The 23,747-nt window shown below is 42.0% G+C and overlaps 1 protein-coding gene across 1 annotated transcript; it reads left to right on the plus strand.

Annotated features, from left to right (window-relative positions):
- The first annotated feature begins 324 nt into the window (after positions 1 to 324).
- Positions 325 to 18,631, plus strand: LOC139458864 (retinal dehydrogenase 2-like). The gene is made up of 14 exons (XM_071240299.1): positions 325 to 488; positions 1,465 to 1,569; positions 2,865 to 3,005; positions 3,398 to 3,527; positions 7,864 to 7,925; positions 9,375 to 9,503; positions 9,728 to 9,841; positions 10,173 to 10,275; positions 10,647 to 10,831; positions 11,504 to 11,668; positions 11,910 to 12,067; positions 12,643 to 12,717; positions 16,186 to 16,225; positions 18,336 to 18,631. The coding sequence occupies exons 1-14, from the start codon at positions 429 to 431 to the stop codon at positions 18,363 to 18,365; spliced, it is 1,497 nt and encodes a 498-aa protein (XP_071096400.1). The 5' UTR covers positions 325 to 428; the 3' UTR covers positions 18,366 to 18,631.
- Positions 18,632 to 23,747: the final 5,116 nt, after the last annotated feature.

Below are 23,747 nucleotides of genomic sequence, written 5' to 3' on the forward strand. Positions count from 1 at the left end.
CAAAATCAAATTGTACTTAGTGCGCAGATGATTCAACTTTATAAACAAATTCATGTTTTATAAACAAATTTATGCATTTACATAGCGACATCGACTATCCACTACACCACGGAGGCTGCCTTAAAGGAGACAGACAGTGCAACACGGCCATGCATTATCACGAGTGAGTATATGCGCAGTGTGTACACAACGATAACTGCATAAACAGCACAGCTGGGAGATAAGGCTTTGCCAGGGTGCTGCCTCTCTCCCCCCCCCCCCTCCCACCCAACACACACACACTAGTGAACTCTGCCTGGCTCTGAGTACAGTCTTTCTTTCTGATTGAGTGACCCGCGCTTAAAGCGTCAGCTGTCACGTGATCTAGCATATATTTAGGGGAATCCTCTTCGATCGGCTGCAAAAGAAAGGTCGAAGCAAACTTCAACATGGCTCTCCCAACCCCGCCTATTCCACCGATCAAGAACCCGGAAGTGAAATGCACACAGGTAAGACACCTGCCTTCTTCTAATACTACATCTCATGCAGTGATTTGCACTTGTTCTGATTGACATCGCCCTATCGACCTGAATGGACGCTAAAGTAGCGGCGTTCTGGAATGTGCAGTAATGGGTTCCCCTTGTACGTTGGCGGTGCTGCTGTGGATGTTTGTTGTTACTGCCACTGTCACAGACAAACTTAGGATACAGACATTTTACGGTTGTTCCTGTTTGGTAGTCTGTGGATACTTGCTTGAACTACATAGACTCCATGGCTTAATAGAGGGCTAATTTTGATATACAAGTACTCGCCAGTATTTGCTATGGGTTGCTATCTGGTGTCGTCCTTCACTATCGCGGTATCGACGACTGTTGTCTCATAGCGGCCCGGGCGCCCAGTGGTTTAACGTTATGTATGGGGTGTTAATGCTATGTAAAGGATGTTAAAGTTATGTATAGGAGGTAAACGTTATGTATACGATGTTAACGTTATGTGAAGGATGTTAACGTTATATACATATGTTTAGGATGTAAACGTTATGTATAGGAGGCAAACGTTATTTACAGGAGGTTAACGTTATGTACAGGAGGTTAACGTTATGTTTTGTTTGTTTGTTGTTTAACGCCGCACTCAGCAATATTCCAGCTATATGACTGCTGTCTGTAAATAATCGAGTCTGAACCAGACAATCCAGTGATTGATATCAAGATTATCGATCCGCGCAATTGGGATCGATGACATGCATTAACGTTATGTATAGGAGGTAAACGTTACGTATAGGAGGTAAAAGGTTAATGTAAAAATATTTTTGTGAGTTAATCCACCTCCCTAGCGTCTATAGGGGACTCTCAAGTTCATATTGAATTTTTGTCTATTAACCCTGAGTGAGTTGTATCAATAAACGTGTTTAATACACACTTGGTCATTGGGATAAACAGACATCTATGGCTAGATATTTCATTATAATACATACCTCTTTTACAGATTTTTATCAACAATGAATTTGTCAACTCCGTCAGCGGGAAGACGTTCCCGACTCTGAATCCGTCGACGGGGGTGAAGATAGTGGACGTGCAGGAGGGCGACAAGGTGAGTGGTAACTTCGCCTGATTCTGACACTGGATCAATTTGAAATGATAGCTTTTAACTTGATTTAAAATCATTAAATGAAGCCATTAAACTGCCACAAAACAGGATCTGAACATTCCCAGAATGACTATTATATCATTCTCCGATTCCCCTTGTCTATCTTAAAATTACCCGACAAAAGAACCCTGAGGCGGGAATCAAGTACTTTAAATCGTGAAATTAATACGTCCACAAAAGAATGCGACCACTGGCCCCTAGCCCAAAATGCGTCTCAATATGAATCCGACACCCCCTCCTCTCAAGCATCAGTGGATCTACATCTAAAGAAAATGTCCTCTGTCAGGTTTACAGGAGAATCCCCACATTAATCCAATCATATATTGGCAAGAATATACCGTTGTCAGGACAAGACCCATGTGCTAGGTTTGTTAAAGGGGACATACCGTTGTCAGGACGAGACCCACGTGCTAAGTTTATTAAGGGAGACGCACCGTTGTCACTACAAGATCCACGGGCTATGTTTGCTAAAGGGCACATACCGTTGTCAGGACAAGTCCCATGTGGTATGTTTGTTAAGGGGACATACCGTTGTCAGGACAAGACCCGTGTGCTATGTTTGTTAAGGGGGACATACCGTTGTCAGGACAAGATCCACGTGGTATGTTTGTTAAGGGAGACGCACCGTTGTCACCACAAGATCCACGTGGTATGTTTGTTAAGGGAGACGCACCGTTGTCACCACAAGATCCACGTGCTATGTTTGTTAAGGGAGACATAGCGTTGCCACCACAAGATCCACGTGCTATGTTTGTTAAGGGAGACGCACCGTTGTCACCACAAGATCCACGTGCTATGTTTGTTAATGGAGACGCACCGTTGTCACAAGATCAACGTGCTATGTTTGTTAAAGGGGACATACCGTTGTCACAGCAAGACCCACGTGGTATGTTTGTTAAGGGAGACGCACTGTTGTCACACCAAGATCCACGTGGTATGTTTGTTAAGGGAAATATACCGTTGTCACCACAAGATCCACGTTGTATGTTTGTTAAGGGGACATACCGTTGTCAGGACAAGACCCATGTGCTATGTTTGTTAAGGGGGACATACCGTTGTCAGGACAAGATCCACGTGGTATGTTTGTTAAGGGAGACGCACCGTTGTCACCACAAGATCCACGTGGTATGTTTGTTAAGGGAAATATACCGTTGTCACCACAAGATCCACGTTGTATGTTTGTTAAGGGGGACATACCGGGGACATATCACAGGTCCCTTCGCATTGTTTGTTTGTAGGCTGACGTAGACAAAGCTGTTGCCGCTGCAAGGAAAGCGATGGAGTTCGGGTCAGTTTGGCAGAAGATGGACGCCAGCCAGAGAGGTCGTCTTCTAAACAAGTTGGCTGACTTGCTGGAGAGGGATATCGGTTACATAGCTGTGAGTCGAACACCGACACCGACTCTACCCCTAATGCCATACGGGCAATGAATAACCCATACATGGATGATCCATGCGTTGTCAATGTATATATACAACTCAAAAGAACTTAAAGCACAGCCGATTTTCTCTTGTGACTGAAGTTAACATAATCATGGACATGACAGATTAACTATAGACACCAGGTGTTCTGTTAGTTCGGGCTATGAACTAAGACTTTCACATACTTTCACATACTATATGTCCTCTGAATTGTTTTGTAGAGTCTGGGTGTTTTGTAGAGTCTGGATGTTTTGTAGAGTCTGAATTGTTTTGTAGAGTCTGGATGTTTTGTAGAGTCTGGATGTTTTGTAGATTCTGAATTGTTTTGTAGAGTCTGAATTATTTTGTAGAGCCTGGATGTTTTGGACAATGGTAAACCTTACAAGGACGCCTTCTTCGTCGACACTGGGAGCTGCGTCAACATCCTGCGCTACTACGCGGGGACGGCCGACAAGATATGTGGAAAAACCATCCCAATAGGTGAACATGCAACAGTGAATCATAGGCAGGATTGTTGAATTTATGACCTTTAGTCATACGAAAGATTTCTTCATATACATGTATGTCTGTTCACTGATATAAAGCGCCGACGGTATTGAATATACATATGTTAGAAACCTATGTTGCCCTTTATATTACAAATTCAATTTATTATTTGTTTCATCGTACGAATGTATTCCATATTCACGCACCAGTTTAGTAGATGCATGGCGTTTATGATCGTCCCGACGTTGATAAAACACGCTTGTGTTTCGCCCTTTCATTGACCCTCGCCGCGACTGTAGCTGAGGTACGATCGATGTGCGCATACTGCCTTTACAAGCCATATGATGGGAAATCACATAGCGACAAGCAGAATGCGTTTGATTGACCTAAACTCGTACGATCAATTTATCGGAATATTTCAACAATGGAAATCAAAGTGTTCTTATTTTATGCTCGTTATGAAATCTAAAGTCAAAATGTGAATTTGAGAATTTTCACAATCCACATTCAGTGAAACCCCTTTAAACCGGAAACCGACATTCCGGAAATGATTATTGTAACATCTACATGCATACAAAGAACGATATTAAATACCCAGACTCGCCTATCCGGAAACCTGTTTATGTGGACGATGTCGCTTGAAACGGCACAGTCCACATTAACGACTTTTCACTGTATTTCAGCATATAACACTTTCAAAATCATTTAATTCAGGTGGATGTTATGGACATTTATTTTTATTTAGCAAATAAGGGAAATTCCAATGTATATCTGTAATAATGACATGATTGCCATTTACATTGTGCAACATCTGTCACTAACTGTTCAACAACCACCAGCCGTTCAGACATTTATCTTTATTTCGCAAATAAGGGAAATTCCAATGTATATCTGTAATAATGACATGATTCCCATTTACATTGGGCAACATCTGTCACTAACTGTTCAACAACCACCAGCCGCTCAAGTGGACCTCGCTTGTTGACAATGCTGATGATACCATAATCTGTCTATGACAATTGTATATACATGCGCATGTTTAGACATGTGTAATCAGCTGGGTAATTGTACACGGTGTGTATCGATTCGGTTACCATGTTTTAGAATGGCATAACAGCATGGTGCAGCGATCAGCGCATTCACTCAAAGCATAAGTTTTGTTATCAGTTGAATGTATTTTGTAATCTATTTTTTTTCGTTTGTATGTCGTAGACGTTGAATAACATTTGTGATACAAGAAGAATGATAATATGAGTGAAGTGTTAGAATTATGCATCCTTTAGTAATTATCAGAACCTGGCAGTAATATATCGGTCGAGAACCATAACAACCCCATGGATGGGGATAGATGCCCGAGGGATTATCCTGAAAAGTTTTAACTATGAACAAATCTGTCTGTTTCAGTTGACAACTTTTGACGATTGAATAAACTATAGTGGAGATATGTACAAACAAGTGTTCGGCCGTGGAGATGTGTACAAACAAGTGTTGGGCCGTAGAGATGTGTACAAACAAGTGTTGGGCCGTAGAGATGTGTACAAACAAGTGTTGGGCCGTAGAGATGTGTACAAACAAGTATTGGGCCGTAGAGATATGTACAAACAAGTATTGGGCCGTAGAGATATGTACAAACAAGTATTGGGCCGTAGTGATATGTACAAACAAGTGTTGGGCCGTAGAGATGTGTACAAACAAGTGTTGGGTCGTAGAGATGTGTACAAACAAGTGTTGGGTCGTAGAGATATGTACAAACAAGTGTTGGGCCGTAGAGATGTGTACAAACACGTGTTGGGTCGTAGAGATGTGTACAAACAAGTGTTGGGTCGTAGAGATGTGTACAAACAAGTGTTGGGCCGTAGAGATGTGTACAAACAAGTGTTGGGCCGTAGAGATGTGTACAAACAAGTGTTGGGTCGTAGAGACGTGTACAAACAAGTGTTGGGTCGTAGAGATATGTACAAACAAGTGTTGGGTCGTAGAGATGTGTACAAACAAGTGTTGGGCCGTAGAGATGTGTACAAACAAGTGTTGGGCCGTAGAGATGTGTATAAACAAGTGTTGGGCCGTAGAGATGTGTACAAACAAGTGTTGGGTCGTAGAGATGTGTACAAACAAGTGTTGGGCCGTAGTGATATGTACAAACAAGTGTTGGGCCGTAGAGATGTGTACAAACAAGTATTGGGTCGTAGAGATATGTACAAACAAGTGTTGGGTCGTAGAGATGTGTACAAACAAGTGTTGGGCCGTAGAGATGTGTACAAACAAGTATTGGGCCGTAGTGATATGTACAAACAAGTGTTGGGGCGTAGAGATGTGTACAAACAAGTGTTGGGGCGTAGAGATGTGTACAAACAAGTGTTCGGCCGTGGAGATATGTACAAACAAGCGTTGGGCCGTAGAGATATGTACAAACAAGTGTTGGGCCGTAGAGATGTGTACAAACAAGTGTTGGGGCGTAGAGATGTGTACAAACAAGTGTTCGGCCGTGGAGATGTGTACAAACAAGTGTTGGGCCGTAGAGATGTGTACAAACAAGTGTTGGGCCGTAGAGATGTGTACAAACAAGTATTGGGCCGTAGAGATATGTACAAACAAGTATTGGGCCGTATAGATATGTACAAACAAGTATTGGGCCGTAGAGATGTGTACAAACAAGTGTTGGGCCGTAGAGATGTGTACAAACAAGCGTTGGGGCGTAGAGATATGTACAAACAAGTATTGGGCCGTAGAGATGTGTACAAACAAGTGTTGGGGCGTAGAGAGGTGTACAAACAAGTGTTGGGCCGTAGAGATATGTACAAACAAGCGTTGGGCCGTAGAGATATGTACAAACAAGTGTTGGGCCGTAGAGATATGTACAAACAAGTGTTGGGGCGTAGAGATGTGTACAAACAAGTGTTGGGTCGTAGAGATATGTACAAACAAGTGTTGGGGCGTAGAGATGTGTACAAACAAGTGTTGGGTCGTAGAGATGTGTACAAACAAGTATTGGGCCGTAGTGATATGTACAAACAAGTATTGGGCCGTAGAGACGTGTACAAACAAGTGTTGGGCCGTAGAGATGTGTACAAACAAGTGTTGGGCCGTAGTGATATGTACAAACAAGTGTTGGGGCGTAGTGATATGTACAAACAAGTGTTGGGCCGTAGAGATGTGTACAAACAAGTGTTGGGCCGTAGAGATGTGTACAAACAAGTGTTGGGCCGTAGAGATGTGTACAAACAAGTGTTGGGCCGTAGTGATATGTACAAACAAGTGTTGGGCCGTAGTGATATGTACAAACAAGTGTTGGGGCGTAGTGATATGTACAAACAAGTGTTGGGTCGTAGAGATGTATACAAACAAGTGTTGGGCCGTAGAGATATGTACAAACAAGTGTTGGGTCGTAGAGATGTGTACAAAGAAGTACTGGGCCGTAGAGATGTGTACAAACAAGTATTGGGCCGTAGAGATATGTACAAACAAGTATTGGGCCGTAGAGATATGTACAAACAAGTATTGGGCCGTAGAGATGTGTACAAACAAGTATTGGGTCGTAGAGATATGTACAAACAAGTGTTGGGCCGTAGAGATGTGTACAAACAAGTGTTGGGCCGTAGAGATGTGTACAAACAAGTGTTGGGCCGTAGAGATGTGTACAAACAAGTGTTGGGCCGTAGTGATATGTACAAACAAGTGTTGGGCCGTAGTGATATGTACAAACAAGTGTTGGGGCGTAGTGATATGTACAAACAAGTGTTGGGTCGTAGAGATGTATACAAACAAGTGTTGGGCCGTAGAGATGTGTACAAACAAGTGTTGGGCCGTAGAGATGTGTACAAACAAGTGTTGGGGCGTAGAGATATGTACAAACAAGTGTTGGGGCGTAGAGATGTGTACAAACAAGTGTTGGGCCGTAGTGATATGTACAAACAAGTGTTGGGGCGTAGAGATGTGTACAAACAAGTATTGGGTCGTAGAGATATGTACAAACAAAGTATTGGGCCGTAGAGACGTGTACAAACAAGTGTTGGGGCGTAGAGATGTGTACAAACAAGTGTTGGGCCGTAGTGATATGTACAAACAAGTGTTGGGGCGTAGAGATGTGTACAAACAAGTATTGGGTCGTAGAGATATGTACAAACAAAGTATTGGGCCGTAGAGACGTGTACAAACAAGTGTTGGGCCGTAGTGATATGTACAAACAAGTGTTGGGTCGTAGTGATGTGTACAAAGAAGTGTTGGGCCGTAGTGATGTGTACAAAGAAGTGTTGGACTTTAGAGAAGGGTACAAATAGTGCCCGACATTGGTGTAAGCCACAATTTTAAGACCTCTACTTCTGTGTTCCAGATGGGGCGTACTTCTGTTACACCCGACACGAACCGGTGGGAGTCTGCGGACAGATCATTCCGGTTGGTTGCTCCTCTGTTGTTCTTCTGTTGTTCATATGTTGTTCCTCTGTTGTTTCTCTGTTGTTCTTCTGTTGTTCCTCTGTTGTTCCTCTGTTGTTCTTCTGTTGTTTCTCTGTTGTTTCTCTGTTGTTCTTCTGTTGTTCACATGTTGTTCCTCTGTTGTTCATATGTTGTTCCTCTGTTGTTTCTCTGTTGTTCTTCTGTTGTTTCTCTGTTGTTCTTCTGTTGTTTATATGTTGCTCCTCTGTTGTTCATATGTTGTTCCTCTGTTGTTCATATGTTGCTCCTCTGTTGTTCATATGTTGTTTCTCTGTCGTTCCTCTGTTGTTCATATATAGTTCCTTTGATGTTCCTCTGTTGTTCATCTGTTGTTCCTTTGTTGTTCATATTTTGTTCCTCTGTTGTTCATATGTTGTTCCTCTGTTGCTCTTCTGTTGTTCCTCTGTTGTTCCTCTGTTGTTCCTCTATTGTTCATAAGTTGTTCCTCTGTTGTTCCTCTGTTGTCCATATGTTGTTTCTCTGTTGTTCCTCTGATGTTCTTCTGTTGTTCATATGTTGTTCCTCTGTTGTTCATCTGTTATTCCTCTGTTGTTCATCTGTAGTTTATTTGATGTTCCTCTGTTGTTCATTAGTTGTTCCTCTGTTGTTCATATGTTCATCAGTTGTTCCTCTGAAGTTCATCTGTTGTTCCTTTGTAGTTCATATTTTGTTCCTCTGTTGTTCATATGTTGTTCCTCTGTTGTTCTTCTGTTGTTCATCTGTTGTTCCTCTCTTGTCCATGTGTTGTTTCTCTGTTGTTCCTCTGTTGTTCATATGTTGTTCCTCTGTTGTTCATATGTTGTTCCTCTGTTGTTCTTCTGTTGTTCATCTGTTATTCCTCTGTTGTTCATCTGTTGTTCCTCTGTTGTTCTTATGTTCATCAGTTGTTCCTCTGAAGTTCATCTGTTGTTCACATGTTGTTCCTTTGTTGTTTATCTGTTGTTCATCTGTTGTTCACATGTTGTTCATCTGTAGTTCATTTGATGTTCCTGTTGTTCATATGTTGTTCCTCTGTTGTCCATATGTTGTTTCTCTGTTGTTCATCTGTTGTTCAAATATTGTTCTTCTGTTGTTCATCTGTTGTTCATCTGTTATTCCTCTGTTGTTCATCTGTTGTTCCTCTGTTGTTCATATGTTCATCAGTTGTTCCTCTGAAGTTCATCTGTTGTTCACATGTTGTTCCCTTGTTGTTTATCTGTTGTTCCTCTGTAGTTCATATGTAAATCATCTGTTATTCATCTGTTGTTCATCGGATCTTCACTGGGAAGAACCGAACTGACGAGAGAAAGTCATTGATGATTGTTTATGCAGTATACAGTAAATAAATGATTTCGTTAAGCAGCTAAGATGTTACACGCGAATGTATTAACGATACTTTAAGTATTTGTGGTACCAATTTGTTTCCTTCAGTGGAACTTCCCGGTCCCGATGTTGATCTGGAAGATTGCCCCTGCGCTGGCGTGTGGGAACACCATTGTCGTGAAGCCGGCGGAACAGACGCCTCTCTCAGCGCTCTACATAGCGTCTCTTGTTAAAGAGGTATCGTAGCTCACCTGTCTATCTTTGTTTAACCCGACCAGTGTTAGTACACTGAAATTAAGGGTACAACGTAAAAACAACAACAATCAAATTACAATTTCACAGTGTACAAAGCACGCATTCGTACATTGAAAAGAAACAATACAAAGGTCTACCTCATGTTATGGTATAAATTATGTATGAAGGACAATGTTTATTACCAATATGCTTGAAACTGTCACCAGGCCGGGTTCCCGCCAGGCGTCGTCAACATGGTTCCTGGGTACGGCCCCACCGCCGGCGCTGCCATCGCCTCCCACCCCGACGTCGACAAGGTGGCCTTCACGGGGTCGACAGAGGTACGTCCACGTCTCATACAGCAACACAAACAAATTAGCCTCCAACTTCAATGGAGGATAAAGACTTAATTCATTCGGGTGATCCTAGATTGCCAACACCGCGCTCGTGGGTTTCACCAAAGTGACCGATTAAGTCACCTCGGGCTTTCTTGTAACTATAAATAAGCCGCCACGCTGTGACATCACTGGAATACTTTTCAGAATTGTGTAAAACACAACTCACTCACTCTCCTAATGTGAAATATGCTTTTGAAAGCAATACGAGGGTGATTATATGTAGTGATATTTTCTCCCGCGAGTGTGTGTTGCATGCCATGCTTGTTGTGTGCAGATCGGGCGGGTGGTGATGACATTGGCGGCCCAGTCCAACCTGAAGCGGGTCTCACTCGAGCTGGGAGGCAAGAGTCCTAATGTGGTGTTTGCCGATGCCGACTGTGAGTACTAATATCTGCACCGATTTGTACTTCTTGGATTTATTGTCCAGTGACTGTCCGTAGTTCCACTGTCACCGTCCCCTCCCCCTCTCTCTCTCTCTCACTCACTCACTCACTCACTATCTCTCTCTGTTGTCCCAATTACCGTGTGTCTCTCTGTAGTTCGCCAATTACTGTCCCTGTGTGTGTTCAAATACCACCCGTCGCTGTTGCCGACCCTCTCTCTCCGTGTATCTCCCCCATTACTGTCTCTCTGGGTGGGTGTTGTCTGCCCACCCCACCCTCACTCACTCTTTAGAGAGTGTTATCCTGCACCTCTTCTAATCGACGCTCATGCTCCCAACAACTGGATCCCCACGCCCATGTTTCAGTGGACTATGCGGTGGAGATGTCCCACATGGCGCTCTTCTTCAACATGGGCCAGTGCTGCGCAGCAGGGTCAAGGACGTACGTCCAGGAGGACATCTACGACGAGTTCGTCAAACGGAGTGTGGCCAGAGCCAAGGCCAGGAAAGTAGGAGACCCCCTCGACGACTCCACCGAATCCGGGCCACAGGTGATTCCGTCGAGGCATGCACACTCATGTCCCGTCATATGCAACTCCCGGAGCATCACCTCCAGCAAGTTTGGCATATTATGTGTGGCGCTGCATACATCTCCAACTAGGGGGGTGGGGATGGGGGAGAGAGAAGGGGGGTTGAAAAAGTGTGTGTACGTGTTGGGGAGGGGGGGGGGTGGGGTGGGGGGGGGGGGGGGGGAGTCTTAAAGGGAGGGTAAAGTGAAATCACTGATTCTGATGTTGTTGCGAATTTCAATTTTCATAGACACTTTTAGTTAATTATGATATTCAATATCATGGGACATCCAGTCGTCGTTTATTTCCTAAATATATTACTGCGGGGAGAATAAACCATGAGGGTCTGCAGTGTTCTATTGTATGATAAACAACGACCACGAGTCGTTTATTTCTTATATAAATGAGATATCAACATTATGTACAGCCTCATTAAGGATGTTCATAAAATTAGCAAGCTTTGAAAATAGTTTCCTTGATTTTAATAAGGGTGACTCCCTGAATAGAATCCGACCACGGCAATGGCAGAGAGAGAGACTATCGACCTAGCACTCACAATCGCGGGCAAAGGACAAAACCATACTACTGGCCCACCCTGGTCACAGTAAATATAAAATATGCCCTCATCCCTCGGTCATAAATATATTTTTTCAGATTGATGAGACTCAGTTTAATAAGATCCTATCGATGATCGAGAATGGGGTGAAGGAAGGCGCCAAGCTGCAGTGTGGAGGCAAACGCCATGGAAACAAGGGGTTCTTCCTCCAACCAACTGTCTTCTCTGACGTCACAGAGGACATGTGCATTGGCAAAGATGAGGTTGGTTTAAATGTCGGCACGATGGGACACACGGAACGAATAAGTCTCTCTCTGAATTTTACTTTGCATTTTTATAAAAGTTTTGACATAAACATTGTATAGTACAATGTTAAATTTGTAATTAATTGCAAATTCGTTCCTTAACTTCAGGTGGTGAGTTATATTTTCTGCTAAAAAAATCGATAATTAAATGACATCAAGGAAACGTTAGATATTCCTCACATTGTTCTACTACACTTAGATATTCGGACCGGTCCAGTGCATCCTCAAGTTCAAGACGATGGAGGAAGCGTTAGAAAGAGCCAACAAGTCACAGTACGGCCTCGCTGCCTCCATTTTCTCCAAGGACATGGACAAGGTCATGGCCTTCACCAGCAGGGTCAAGGCCGGCACAGTCTGGTAAGTTTGGTAACTTTAGACAAAAGATATCATTGACATACACCGTCTGTTGCTTCTTCCTCTCGGATTTGTGTAGACGGTCCCATGGTGCAAGTTGAAGTCAAATACCACATACGATCCTTTAATGTTACTAATGATATATTTAAGATAACAATTTCCTAGTAACGTTACAAATTCTAGTACTTTTTGCGATGAGTCCCATCCGGGATTCGAACCCACACTGCCAGAGTAAGGTACCTAATCGCCTGCACACAAAGTCTGCGATCTAACCCACTCATCCACCGATTGTTACATTTGACAACTTTCTAAATGACATTGTGTATTTGCGAATCTTTTATGATTAAAATTAAAAGTCCAAATATGGAAATACGTTTAATCTGTATATTTAAAAACATTTGAAGTGTCAGTAAAATACTAGAAACACATAGGTTCTGTAGTGGACAGTGAAATGCTAGTACTCTGCGTTGTTCGTCTCTCAGAATGTCCGGAATCAGAAGAAAACAACTACGGCCATTCCTTGTATGTCGTGATGTCTATTAAACCGGCCAATAACCAACTCTGTGGTTCCTTTATAGGGTGAATTGTTATAACTGGTTAACAGCGCAGACACCGTTTGGCGGCTTCAAGCAGTCCGGATTCGGGAGAGAACTGTGAGTTAACGTCCACCGACTTCCCAGTGTCACTGTATTAACATAGACCTGTATCTCATCATCACTGTATCAACATAGACCTGTATCCCAGCATCACTGTGTTAACATAGACCTGTATCTCAGCATCACTGTGTTAACATAGACCTGTATCTCAGCATCACTGTGTTAACATAGACCTGTATCTCAGCATCACTGTATTAACATAGACCTGTATCTCAGCATCACTGTATCAACATAGACCTGTATCCCAGCATCACTGTGTTAACATAGACCTGTATCTCAGCATCACTGTGTTAACATAGACCTGTATCTCAGCATCACTGTGTTAACATAGACCTGTATCTCAGCATCACTGTGTTAACATAGACCTGTATCTCAGCATCACTGTATTAACATAGACCTGTATCCCAGCATCACTGTGTTAACATAGACCTGTATCTCAGCATCACTGTGTTAACATAGACCTGTATCCCAGCATCACTGTCTTAACATAGATCTGTATCTCAGCATCACTGTGTTAACATAGACCTGTATCTCAGCATCACTGTGTTAACATAGACCTGTATCTCAGCATCACTGTATTAACATAGACCTGTATCTCAGCATCACTGTATTAACATAGACCTGTATCTCAGCATCACTGTGTTAACATAGACCTGTATCTCAGCATCACTGTGTTAACATAGACCTGTATCTCAGCATCACTGTATTAACTTAGACCTGTATCTCAGCATCACTGTATTAACATAGACCTGTATCTCAGCATCACTGTGTTAACATAGACCTGTATCTCAGCATCACTGTGTTAACATAGATCTGTATCTCAGCATCACTGTATTAACATAGACCTGTATCCCAGCATCACTGTGTTAACATAGACCTGTATCTCAGCATCACTGTATTAACATAGACCTGTATCCCAGCATCACTGTGTTAACATAGATCTGTATCTCAGCATCACTGTATTAACATAGACCTGTATCCCAGCATCACTGTATTAAAATAGACCTGTATCTCATCATCACTGTATCAACATAGACCTGTATCCCAGCATCACTGTATTAACATAGACCTGTATCCCAGCATCACTGTGTTAACATAGACCTGTATCTCAGCATCACTGTGTTAACATAGACCTGTATCTCAGCATCACTGTATTAAAATAGACCTGTATCTCATCATCACTGTATCAACATAGACCTGTATCCCAGCATCACTGTATTAACATAGACCTGTATCTCAGCATCACTGTGTTAACATAGACCTGTATCTCAGCATCACTGTGTTAACATAGACCTGTATCTCAGCATCACTTTATTAACATAGACCTGTATCTAAGCATCTCTGTATTAACATAGACCTGTATCCCAGCATCACTGTGTTAACATAGACCTGTATCTCAGCATCACTGTATTAACATAGACCTGTATCCCAGCATCACTGTGTTAACATAGACCTGTATCTCAGCATCACTGTGTTAACATAGATCTGTATCTCAGCATCACTGTGTTAACATAGATCTGTATCTCAGCATCACTGTATTAACATAGACCTGTATCTCAGCATCACTGTGTTAACATAGATCTGTATCTCAGCATCACTGTGTTAACATACATCTGTATCTCAGCATCTCTGTATTAACATAGACCTGTATCTCAGCATCACTGTGTTAACATAGACCTGTATCTCAGCATCACTGTGTTAACATAGACCTGTATCTCAGCATCACTGTATTAACATAGACCTGTATCTCAGCATCACTGTGTTAACATAGACCTGTATCTCAGCATCACTGTATTAAAATAGACCTGTATCTCAGCATCACTGTGTTAACATAGACCTGTATCTCAGCATCACTGTATTAACATAGACCTGTATCTCAGCATCACTGTGTTAACATAGACCTGTATCTCAGCATCACTGTATTAAAATAGACCTGTATCTCAGCATCACTGTATTAACATAGACCTGTATCTCAGCATCACTGTGTTAACATAGACCTGTATCCCAGCATCACTGTGTTAACATAGACCTGTATCTCAGCATCACTGTGTTAACATAGACCTGTATCTCAGCATCACTGTGTTAACATAGACCTGTATCTCAGCATCACTCTATTAACATAGACTTGTATCTCAGCATCACTGTGTTAACATAGATCTGTATCTCAGCATCACTGTGTTAACATACATCTGTATCTCAGCATCTCTGTATTAACATAGATCTGTATCTCAGCATCACTGTGTTAACATAGATCTGTATCTCAGCATCACTGTGTTAACATAGACCTGTATCTCAGCATCACTGTATTAACATAGATCTGTATCTCAGCATCACTGTATTAACATAGACCTGTATCTCAGCATCACTGTGTTAACATAGACCTGTATCTCAGCATCACTGTATTAACATAGACCTGTATCTCAGCATCACTGTATTAACATAGACCTGTATCTCAGCATCACTTTATTAACATAGACCTGTATCTCAGCATCACTGTGTTAATATAGACTTGTTTCTCAGCATCACTTTATTAACATAGACCTGTATCTCAGCATCACTGTATTAACAAAGACCTGTTTCTCAGCATCACTGTATTAACATAGACTTGTTTCTCAGCATCACTGTGTTAACATAGACCTGTATCTCAGCATCACTGTATTAACATAGACCTGTTTCTCAGCAGGTCCTGGAGTCATTCAGCACGATTGCTTGGTCTCGGAAGTGACGTCACCGGCTTAATCTCTTCAATCACTAGCTTAGCACACAATTTCTCTCGCCCATGATATTGTCATATAACCAACCACGACGTCTCTACCGAACTCAGTACGACATTGATCTAATTCAACATCGCGACCAAGTGGGGAGCGCTCGATATTTTCTGATCGATTCAGATGACTGCCCAAATGGACGTTTTGTTGGAAAGGATGTTTCCTGATTGCTAACGCAAGGAAAGGAAGTTCTGCTAAAAGACGTTCGGTTCGATCGATGAATCCAGGCTTAATGTCATATTGGAATGGATGTATGGTCCTCTGTCACCGAGGATATGATCCATGAGATACTGTGGCTATTCCAAAACAAATCTTCGGGTTTTACAAAAACATAACCTTTCACTGAAATGCTGAATGTTCTGAAAAATATACTTTGTGACCCCCCAAAAATGATTACATCTTTTGAATTGCTGAATGAATACTAGTATAAAGCCTAAAACACAATCTCACCCGAATGGCGGTCCCTAAGTATTGAATTAAGAAAAGAAAGGGTGAGAGTTCAGAAGGCTGTAGGGTGTCACTTCTGAGAATCACCTAGACAGAATCTGGGTGATTAGTCTCATGTTCACAGATATGTCGTGTCTCAACGTACCAATACATGTGTCACACATTGATGAGAGAGCTCAGTGTATCATAGAGGTGCGGTCTAGTTCCACATACTAAAGTTACGCTTCTGAATCTCTGCCTTTTATTTCAGGGGTGAATATGCTCTTCACGAATACACGGAAGTGAAAACGGTAGGTTGATTTCGCCAAGTTCACCACATACATGCTCAGGGGGGTATAAATATGGATTATAAATATCAAAATTAGAACAGTTATAATATACTACTCAAAAGAAGTTAGGATCACATGATTCTTTCATATCACAATTGTTAATCTCTCATGCCATGACAGATTAACATTACCAATATGAAAGAATCGGGTGATCCTTAACTTCTTTTGAGTAGTATATATTTAAATTGGTTTTATTGCTATGAATATGTATTTGGGGGTTTGTCTAGTTCACTGAGATACCCCAATACACACACACCTCTGAAAATAATCGATTCCTCAATAAACATTCTCAACTGTGTGATGGTTTATATACCATCAATCATTAATGCCAAGATATAGGAGATTCGAAGAAAGTATATTCAAATTTATAACAAAAAACTCTTGATGAAAGGAAGCTATTGTAAAAAGAAATTGTTAATGAAATTGCTGTAATAAATATAAATAAATACGTTTTATATGACCCTAATGACGTACAAATAGTCTGGTTTATTAAACCTGTAAGAGCCTGGTATGATACTCCCACAATTTAAATCAGTTAAATACCAACTTTATCAAAGCTATTTATGTTATATCCCGCACATACATTGTACTCAGCAACACGTTCTTACATTACATAACAAGATTGTAATTCTTTCTTTTTTATAACACCTTAAGCTTTGAATATAGAAGTAACAACGCGTGTCGGTCTGACGTTGATTAATGAATAATTTGCATACTCGCATATATGCAAGGGGCCGACATATGGTTCTCAGTAGGAAGTGACAACTTGGAGACGATGGCTTGCAGTATATACAGTTTTACTTTATACATGTAGATATATACATACAAATGACACTATGTGCCAAGTCAGCACATAGTGGTAGTGCTTGTTGTCTTGGTGCCCCGGAGCACCCAGCCTAACCCTAGCTAGGCTAAGGGTAAGACCTTTTTTTCTCCTTCTCTCCTTCTCTCAATCTCTCTGGACCAAGGCTTATATAGCCAAGGTCAACTGACATTTAGTAAGTAATAAATATAAATGTAAACAGTAAATCATCAGTGACATACTGGCACATCCTGTTCAGGATGGCAGACGGTCGATGTACACAAAAATGGGGATTAACAAATAGGATTAGCATCTAATAAATAACAGCACTTAAGTGTTTCAAGGCATATAGATGTCATGGCTCCAGGGTAATGAGCCTTTGCAATCAAATGTTCTTCAGACAATGGATGTCGTAAATCAGTCGCTATGACAGAAGCTTGTTTAAGCTTGTTGTTTAACGTCGCACAAAACAAAATTCAACCTATATGACGGCTGCTCGTACATAACATAGACTTCACAAGGCAAACCAGTAACTGTATTGTTAGCAACGATCCACGCGAGCGGGGTACGATGGTACACAATCAACCAAGTTACCGGAGGTGGCCTCTTACGACAAGCATGGGCTACAGGGGAATCCCCGCGGGGTTTGAATATTAACATGGTTTCACTATGGTGTTGCTTTATGTTTAGAAACACCTTTTATATATCTCTAGATATGCTAGATATGATATTTTATTGTAATTAATTTATATAAAATATGTGTACTTATAAATTCATTGTTGAAATTAATTAGAATCCAAAAACCACCTTTATGTAGGCAGCTTTCTTCATCTAATTTTGATATCTCGTTTAAAAATTAAAAATTTGCAAAAAAAGATTAACAACTGAGCAATGAGTTGGATGACTTGCCGAATATACTTTTGTACAAAAGAATATATTAGAATCAGAGAGGTTTAATACTTTTAAAACAGGAATATGCGAGCGCTGTTGTGAGGGCTACATACAAATTACTTTCAGACACGGGTAGAATAAGAGTTATCGTTCTTGTTTGAAGTTGTTCTCGTGCTCGTACGCAAATAATAAAACCTTCGAAGGGGGCACGAGTCTACATTCGGCTTGTCTCGGAAAGGGAGGAGTTGGTCATGAATGTAGGAACACCTAGTCGCATGGAACAATTACGACCAGGATATAGATATTAAAGATGAATTAACTCCCAACGCTACCATCCTGTCATAATGTATGTGTTACCGTCACGGTGACGTGTTGCAGGTTACAATGAAGACCTCGTCGAAGATTTGAGCTGTTGATGACGTCCGATGGCACGTGACAAGTCTGCCGGATCAACACCAGGATCTGCTGTTCTCCCTTCGCGACATCTAAAGGTCTGATGATCTAAATGAAGTATTGTTTCTACGTCCATTGGCGTCACTGAACGTTGACGTAGGGTAACCCTAAACAACGGCTGAAAAATGGCTACACGTTTCCATGTTCCATATTGATAATACAAAGCAATCAAGACTCTTGATAGACGCAGTTACTGCAATGTTTACCTTTGAGAGAACTTGATTCTGACTGATAGCAGTACATAAATATATGTATTATTACTCAATATTAAATGTTACTTGTGTTTTTGAGCAGCTTCCAACTCTCGCGATGTTCTTGTCAGCAATTGTAATGCAGTTGCAGGAAATACCGCCATTGTCAACTGAGACAACGGTGCTTGCAACTACATTCGATCCATGCACGATGCCGCAAGATTCATGTTGAGATGAATTCCACGAAACAACAGAGACTAAAATGAGAATATGATTACGTCGCTGACAGTAACGTGCCAATGCTATATAATGTCATTCAGCCAAATTGCTAAACATTGTATTCGTTCAGACAGGCTGAGTGATGGCGTCTCCAAATAAATTCAGATTTGGTTTGTTTGTTGTATAACGCCGCCCTCAGCAATAAACATACTATATGACATGCGTCAACCAAGGAACCGAGCCTGACCACCCGATCCCGTTAGTCGCCTCTTACGACAAGCATGGGTTGCTTAAGGTCAAATCTAACTCGGATCTTTGCGGGCCGAGCCTGGACAATAACAGCTCCTGGAGTGTCTGGGCGGTCGGGTAGCCTAGTGGTTAAAGCGTTCGCTCGTCACGCCGAAGTCATGGGTACAATGTGTGAAGCTTCTTTCTGGTGTCCCCACGCCATGATATTGCTGGAATATTGCTAAAAGCGGTGTAAAACCGTACTGACTCACTCCTGGAGTGTTGAGTTCAGGGGTAGAAGTCCATGCTACGAGCTCCACCTTGATGACGTCTTACAGGGCTCTGAACATAAACCTGATAAAAATACCATATGCCCATGACTTGTTCCACAGTTCGATCGCCGACGGTTTCACTAAAAGACGTTACAAATAGTACTTGTCGTGCTGCCCGACGACTCTCACCATGGGGATAAAACAAGGCCAGCTGTCTGCATTAACACTGTTGTCTGCATTATTCTAGACATATTGTAAATAATGGCGTCTTAGCCAGACAAACCAGAGCTATGACAACGTGTGATGGCACCTATGACCCAGGTAACCGAGCCTGACCTCCCGATCCTTTTGAGACAATATTTCCTTTCCAGGTTCGAACTGAAGCAGTTTCTGAACAAACCAGGAGTGTTGTTATTGCGCAACGGGCTACACGCCTCATTAATTATATTATTGATGACACTAAGCAAATCCATCCATGTCGGGGGTCGGCACATAATCGAGGTCGGACCAGGGAGTCTAGTGGTTGACATCATGAAGTCGACCTATAGAAAGGGATATCTTGATTTCTAACCAAGCCAGCGAGTCCGACCACCCGATCTCGTTCGTCGCCTATTAAAAGCATAGGTTTATGATATTTATGAAAATTATGTTGAAACATAACATCGTTGACAAATGTGCTTTCAGATTCCAGGTTAGATGAAACACTTCCCTTCGAGTTTTTATGATATTTAAGAATCCGAGGGATTAAACCGAGGGGAATTATAAAATCTCAGAAAACCCCGAAGTGAAGTGTTTTATCCTACGTGTGATTTCGTGTAAGTGGGCCACACGTGCAATGGAATCTCATGGTGCTATGTCACGAGACGGTTGATTTGGCTAAACATGACATGAGCTTGGTTGTTCGACTGCTAGTTCTCAACAAGAAATATGGGTTCCCTACTACGGAATTCCAGCTGGAATCAGTACAAAACTTCGAACTGGAGTCTACAGCCGAAGTTACGATTCTCTAGTGATTATACAACAGATTTCATCACATTCAACTTGTGTGGCTACTCCTGTCACAGCTGGGGTCATTGGTTCACGCGACAGGTCGGAAATCGAACCAGTTCAAGACAGCGGCTTGTTGCGCCAGTGAGTACACACTGCCAATTCTCAGTAAAACCCTAGTCACACTAGAGGCGGAATGACCCGGAATGCAGTCGGAATGAATTTTTATTGTTTATTCCTGGATATTCGAAGTGCATTCTAAAACTTCTGACTGCATTCTGAGTGCATTCCAAATATTCGGACCCATTCTTATGGCCTGAATGTTTTTCTCATGCTCAAAACTTTCGAGGTGCATTCGAAGTGGACAAATATCGAACGGCATTCGAAGTGTATTCTAACTGCACTCTGACTGCATTATAAATATTCTTACGGCATTCCAACAGCATTCGAAACATTCTGATCGCATTCGAGGGAGAATCGAAACGCAAAGCCACTTCAAATCCTGCCAGAATGCGCCTCAAATGAGCCGGAATGCACCTTGAATGCATCTCGATTGCTGCCGGAATCTATTCGTGTTACATTCTAAGTACATTCGAAGTTCATTCTAAGTATTCGAGCTGCATTCTGTTTGAATTCTTGGACGTTCGAACCATATTCGGCGGCCATTCCGGGAGCGTTCTGACTTCATTCGACGTGAATTCGTACAGGATTCGAGGCACCTTCCAACCGGACTTCGGGCGGTATTCGGGCAGCAATCGAACCGCACTCGTATGATATTCGAAGTGCATTCTAAATATTCTGACTGCATTCTAATAGCATTCTAAATATTCCTACTGTGTTCCAACTACATGCGAGCTGCATTCGAGAGCTAATACACCGGAATGTACAAAAATCATTCGAGGCGGGTTCGAAGCGCATTTTAAGTATTCGAACGGCATTCTTACAAAGCTTGGTAAATTTGAAATTCCCTCTCGAATGTGGCACGAAATTTGAAAACTCTTCATTCCGGTTGGTTCTGCTTGATTCCTGCTGATTCCAAATAAGTGTGACGGGGGCTTAAAGAACAGACTCTAGTACTTTCTTCTTTTTGGTTGAGACCCATCCGGTATTCGAGCCCATACTGCCAGAGTGACACCTAATCGCGAGCACACTATGCCAGCAAACTAACTCAGCTACCGAGGCAGAGTGGGTTAGATCGCTGACTTTGTGTGCTTGCGATTTGGTGCATCACTCTAGGAGTTTGGGTTCGAATCCCGGATGGGATTGAACCCACAAAACTACCAGATTTCCAACTTAACGGAATTATCTGTCCACCCGATGCGTTTTATCCCAAGTCATAACGAGATATTGGAGGTTTCAGATCGATCCAACCATACAGACAGGTGCGATTTTCTTTTGAAAGATTTGAGAACTCCACGAAAATCCCCAAGGTGGAATCTATTAGGCTAACGCCCTTCCTTTGGGAAGATGCAGAACTACATGCTCAAGACGTCTTCAAATCCCACATCCGTCTCCCACAACATCCGCACACGTCCATCCAGCCAAGAGGATGGCTGGTGATAGTAAACGTCCACGTGGAACACAACTTCTCTGGATCTGTTCGCCAAATGTTTAAACAACTAAAAAATGTCCTACGCGAAAGCATCCAGGAGCGTCCGGGCAACGTCCGGGAACGTCCGGGCAACGTCTGGGAACGTCCGGGAACGTCCGGGAGAATGACACTGAATAATAAAGTGTATTCCATATAATTGTGTTCTTGCACTAATATAATAAAGTGCCGTGAATGAGGGTGCCAACCACCTACTCCCTTAAATCACGAATTCATTGCTTACCTCTGAATCCCGAATACTATTTAACACAAATCTTAAAAGCATTGAGAAAAGGGGTACCAACTGAAGTTAAATTACTGAAACAAATATAAAACAATAACATATGTCACCATATATAAACATTCAACAAGATCCCAGCATATGTCAGTTCGGTATTGAACCCCATGCATTTGATAAAGGCAGGTTATTCACAAGAGTGAGTGAGTTGAGTTGAATGCTGCTTTTAATAGTATTCCAGTCATATCACATCTTGTCAGCTTAATGTGGGAGGAAAGCCCAAAGTGATGCAGGTCTTAGACGTTTACCACTTTGGTGAAACCCACGAGCACGGGTATGGTGCTGACAAACCTAGAAACATAATCGGGGCGAACCGGGATTCGAACCCACAGTCATAGGTTTCTGGCGTGCCCAAGGGACGCAACACTGCACATGTGGCGAATTGCAGCGCCTTAGACGACTGGGCCACCCATGCCCCCGACAAGAAATATCAACCAATAGTTATGTGTTAATACCACCATCAGTAATCCGACCTACCTCCCTAATATTTTGTCGACTAGGTTGTTTGAAGTGAAGTATCCAACGCTTTCGCATGCGCGAGAGGTCCGGATACCGCTGCTTGCACTAGTGTGATGGCTAGTTGACAGTGAACACGACGTCTGTTGAAAATCTGAAGGTTTTATTGTGTGATGACAACCTAGATGCAGAATTTATGGCCGTGATGTAATAGTAGCAGTGTTGTTTAAATTAAACGGTTGCTTATAACTGCAAATAAGGAGTTAGGGCAAAATATAGGACAATTTGTGTCATAATCCTCTGCAGCGGGAAGTTCAGGTCACGTGTAAATCTTCTGAGTTACGATGACAAGTTTCTTGTTTCACAGCGTGTCCGATAAGCGGGGCACACTGGCCAAGTTAACCTTGACATAGTTTCCGCAGTGGACGTGACCAAATGGGGCATTTACTTTAGAACAAGATGTACTTTTAATAGATTTAAAACCTACTAAATAAATATAATAAAAAAATAAGTTCGTACCCTACCCCAAAACCCCTTCAAGAAAGTCATAAGAAACATTATCATAACTAAAAAAATATTGAGATCTGATTGGTCGACGTGATCTTGTTTAAAATGCTGTGTATCCCGAATGGTAGGGAAATGAAATTCTCAGCGGGAGAATAAATCCCTTATACCCCGCCACGAGCAAAACAGGTTGCACGTGGATTTCTGAGAGGCAGAATATATCCCTTATACCCCACTTCGAAACAAAAAGCCGCATGCATTTTCCGAGTCAATGAAACTCACGTGACATGGCACAAGTTAGCCACTGCTCAATCGAACATCTGTCTTCTGTCAATTTTGAATTTGTTTTAATTCTTTTACAATGTCATTAAAACATGTCGGTGAGATGAGGTTTAATGCGTCCCCCGTTAGGTTTTATACTCCGGATCGTGGTATAAAACCTAACTCGGTACGCATAAAACCCCATGTACCCCGAGTGATCCTGTTTCAACTTAAACAAGATAACAGTGACGCAGAGGATCCACACGGCGCAAAGAATGTTTGTAGCATACCTACCTACTGATGTCATTAAGCGCACATGTGGAATCCATAAGA

Source organism: Haliotis cracherodii, unplaced genomic scaffold (assembly GCF_022045235.1).
Source record: "Haliotis cracherodii isolate W230 unplaced genomic scaffold, xgHalCrac1.p SCAF_1, whole genome shotgun sequence".
NCBI classification, from domain to species: Eukaryota; Metazoa; Mollusca; class Gastropoda; order Lepetellida; family Haliotidae; genus Haliotis; species Haliotis cracherodii.

Coding starts and splice junctions, on each gene's coding strand:
- LOC139458864 (XM_071240299.1), top strand. CDS start 429: ATGGCTCTCCCAACCCCGCCTATTCCACCGATCAAGAACCCGGAAGTG. Junction 7,926..9,374: donor TCTGCGGACAGATCATTCCG/GTTGGTTGCTCC, acceptor TGTTTCCTTCAG/TGGAACTTCCCGGTCCCGAT. Junction 10,832..11,503: donor CCACCGAATCCGGGCCACAG/GTGATTCCGTCG, acceptor ATATTTTTTCAG/ATTGATGAGACTCAGTTTAA.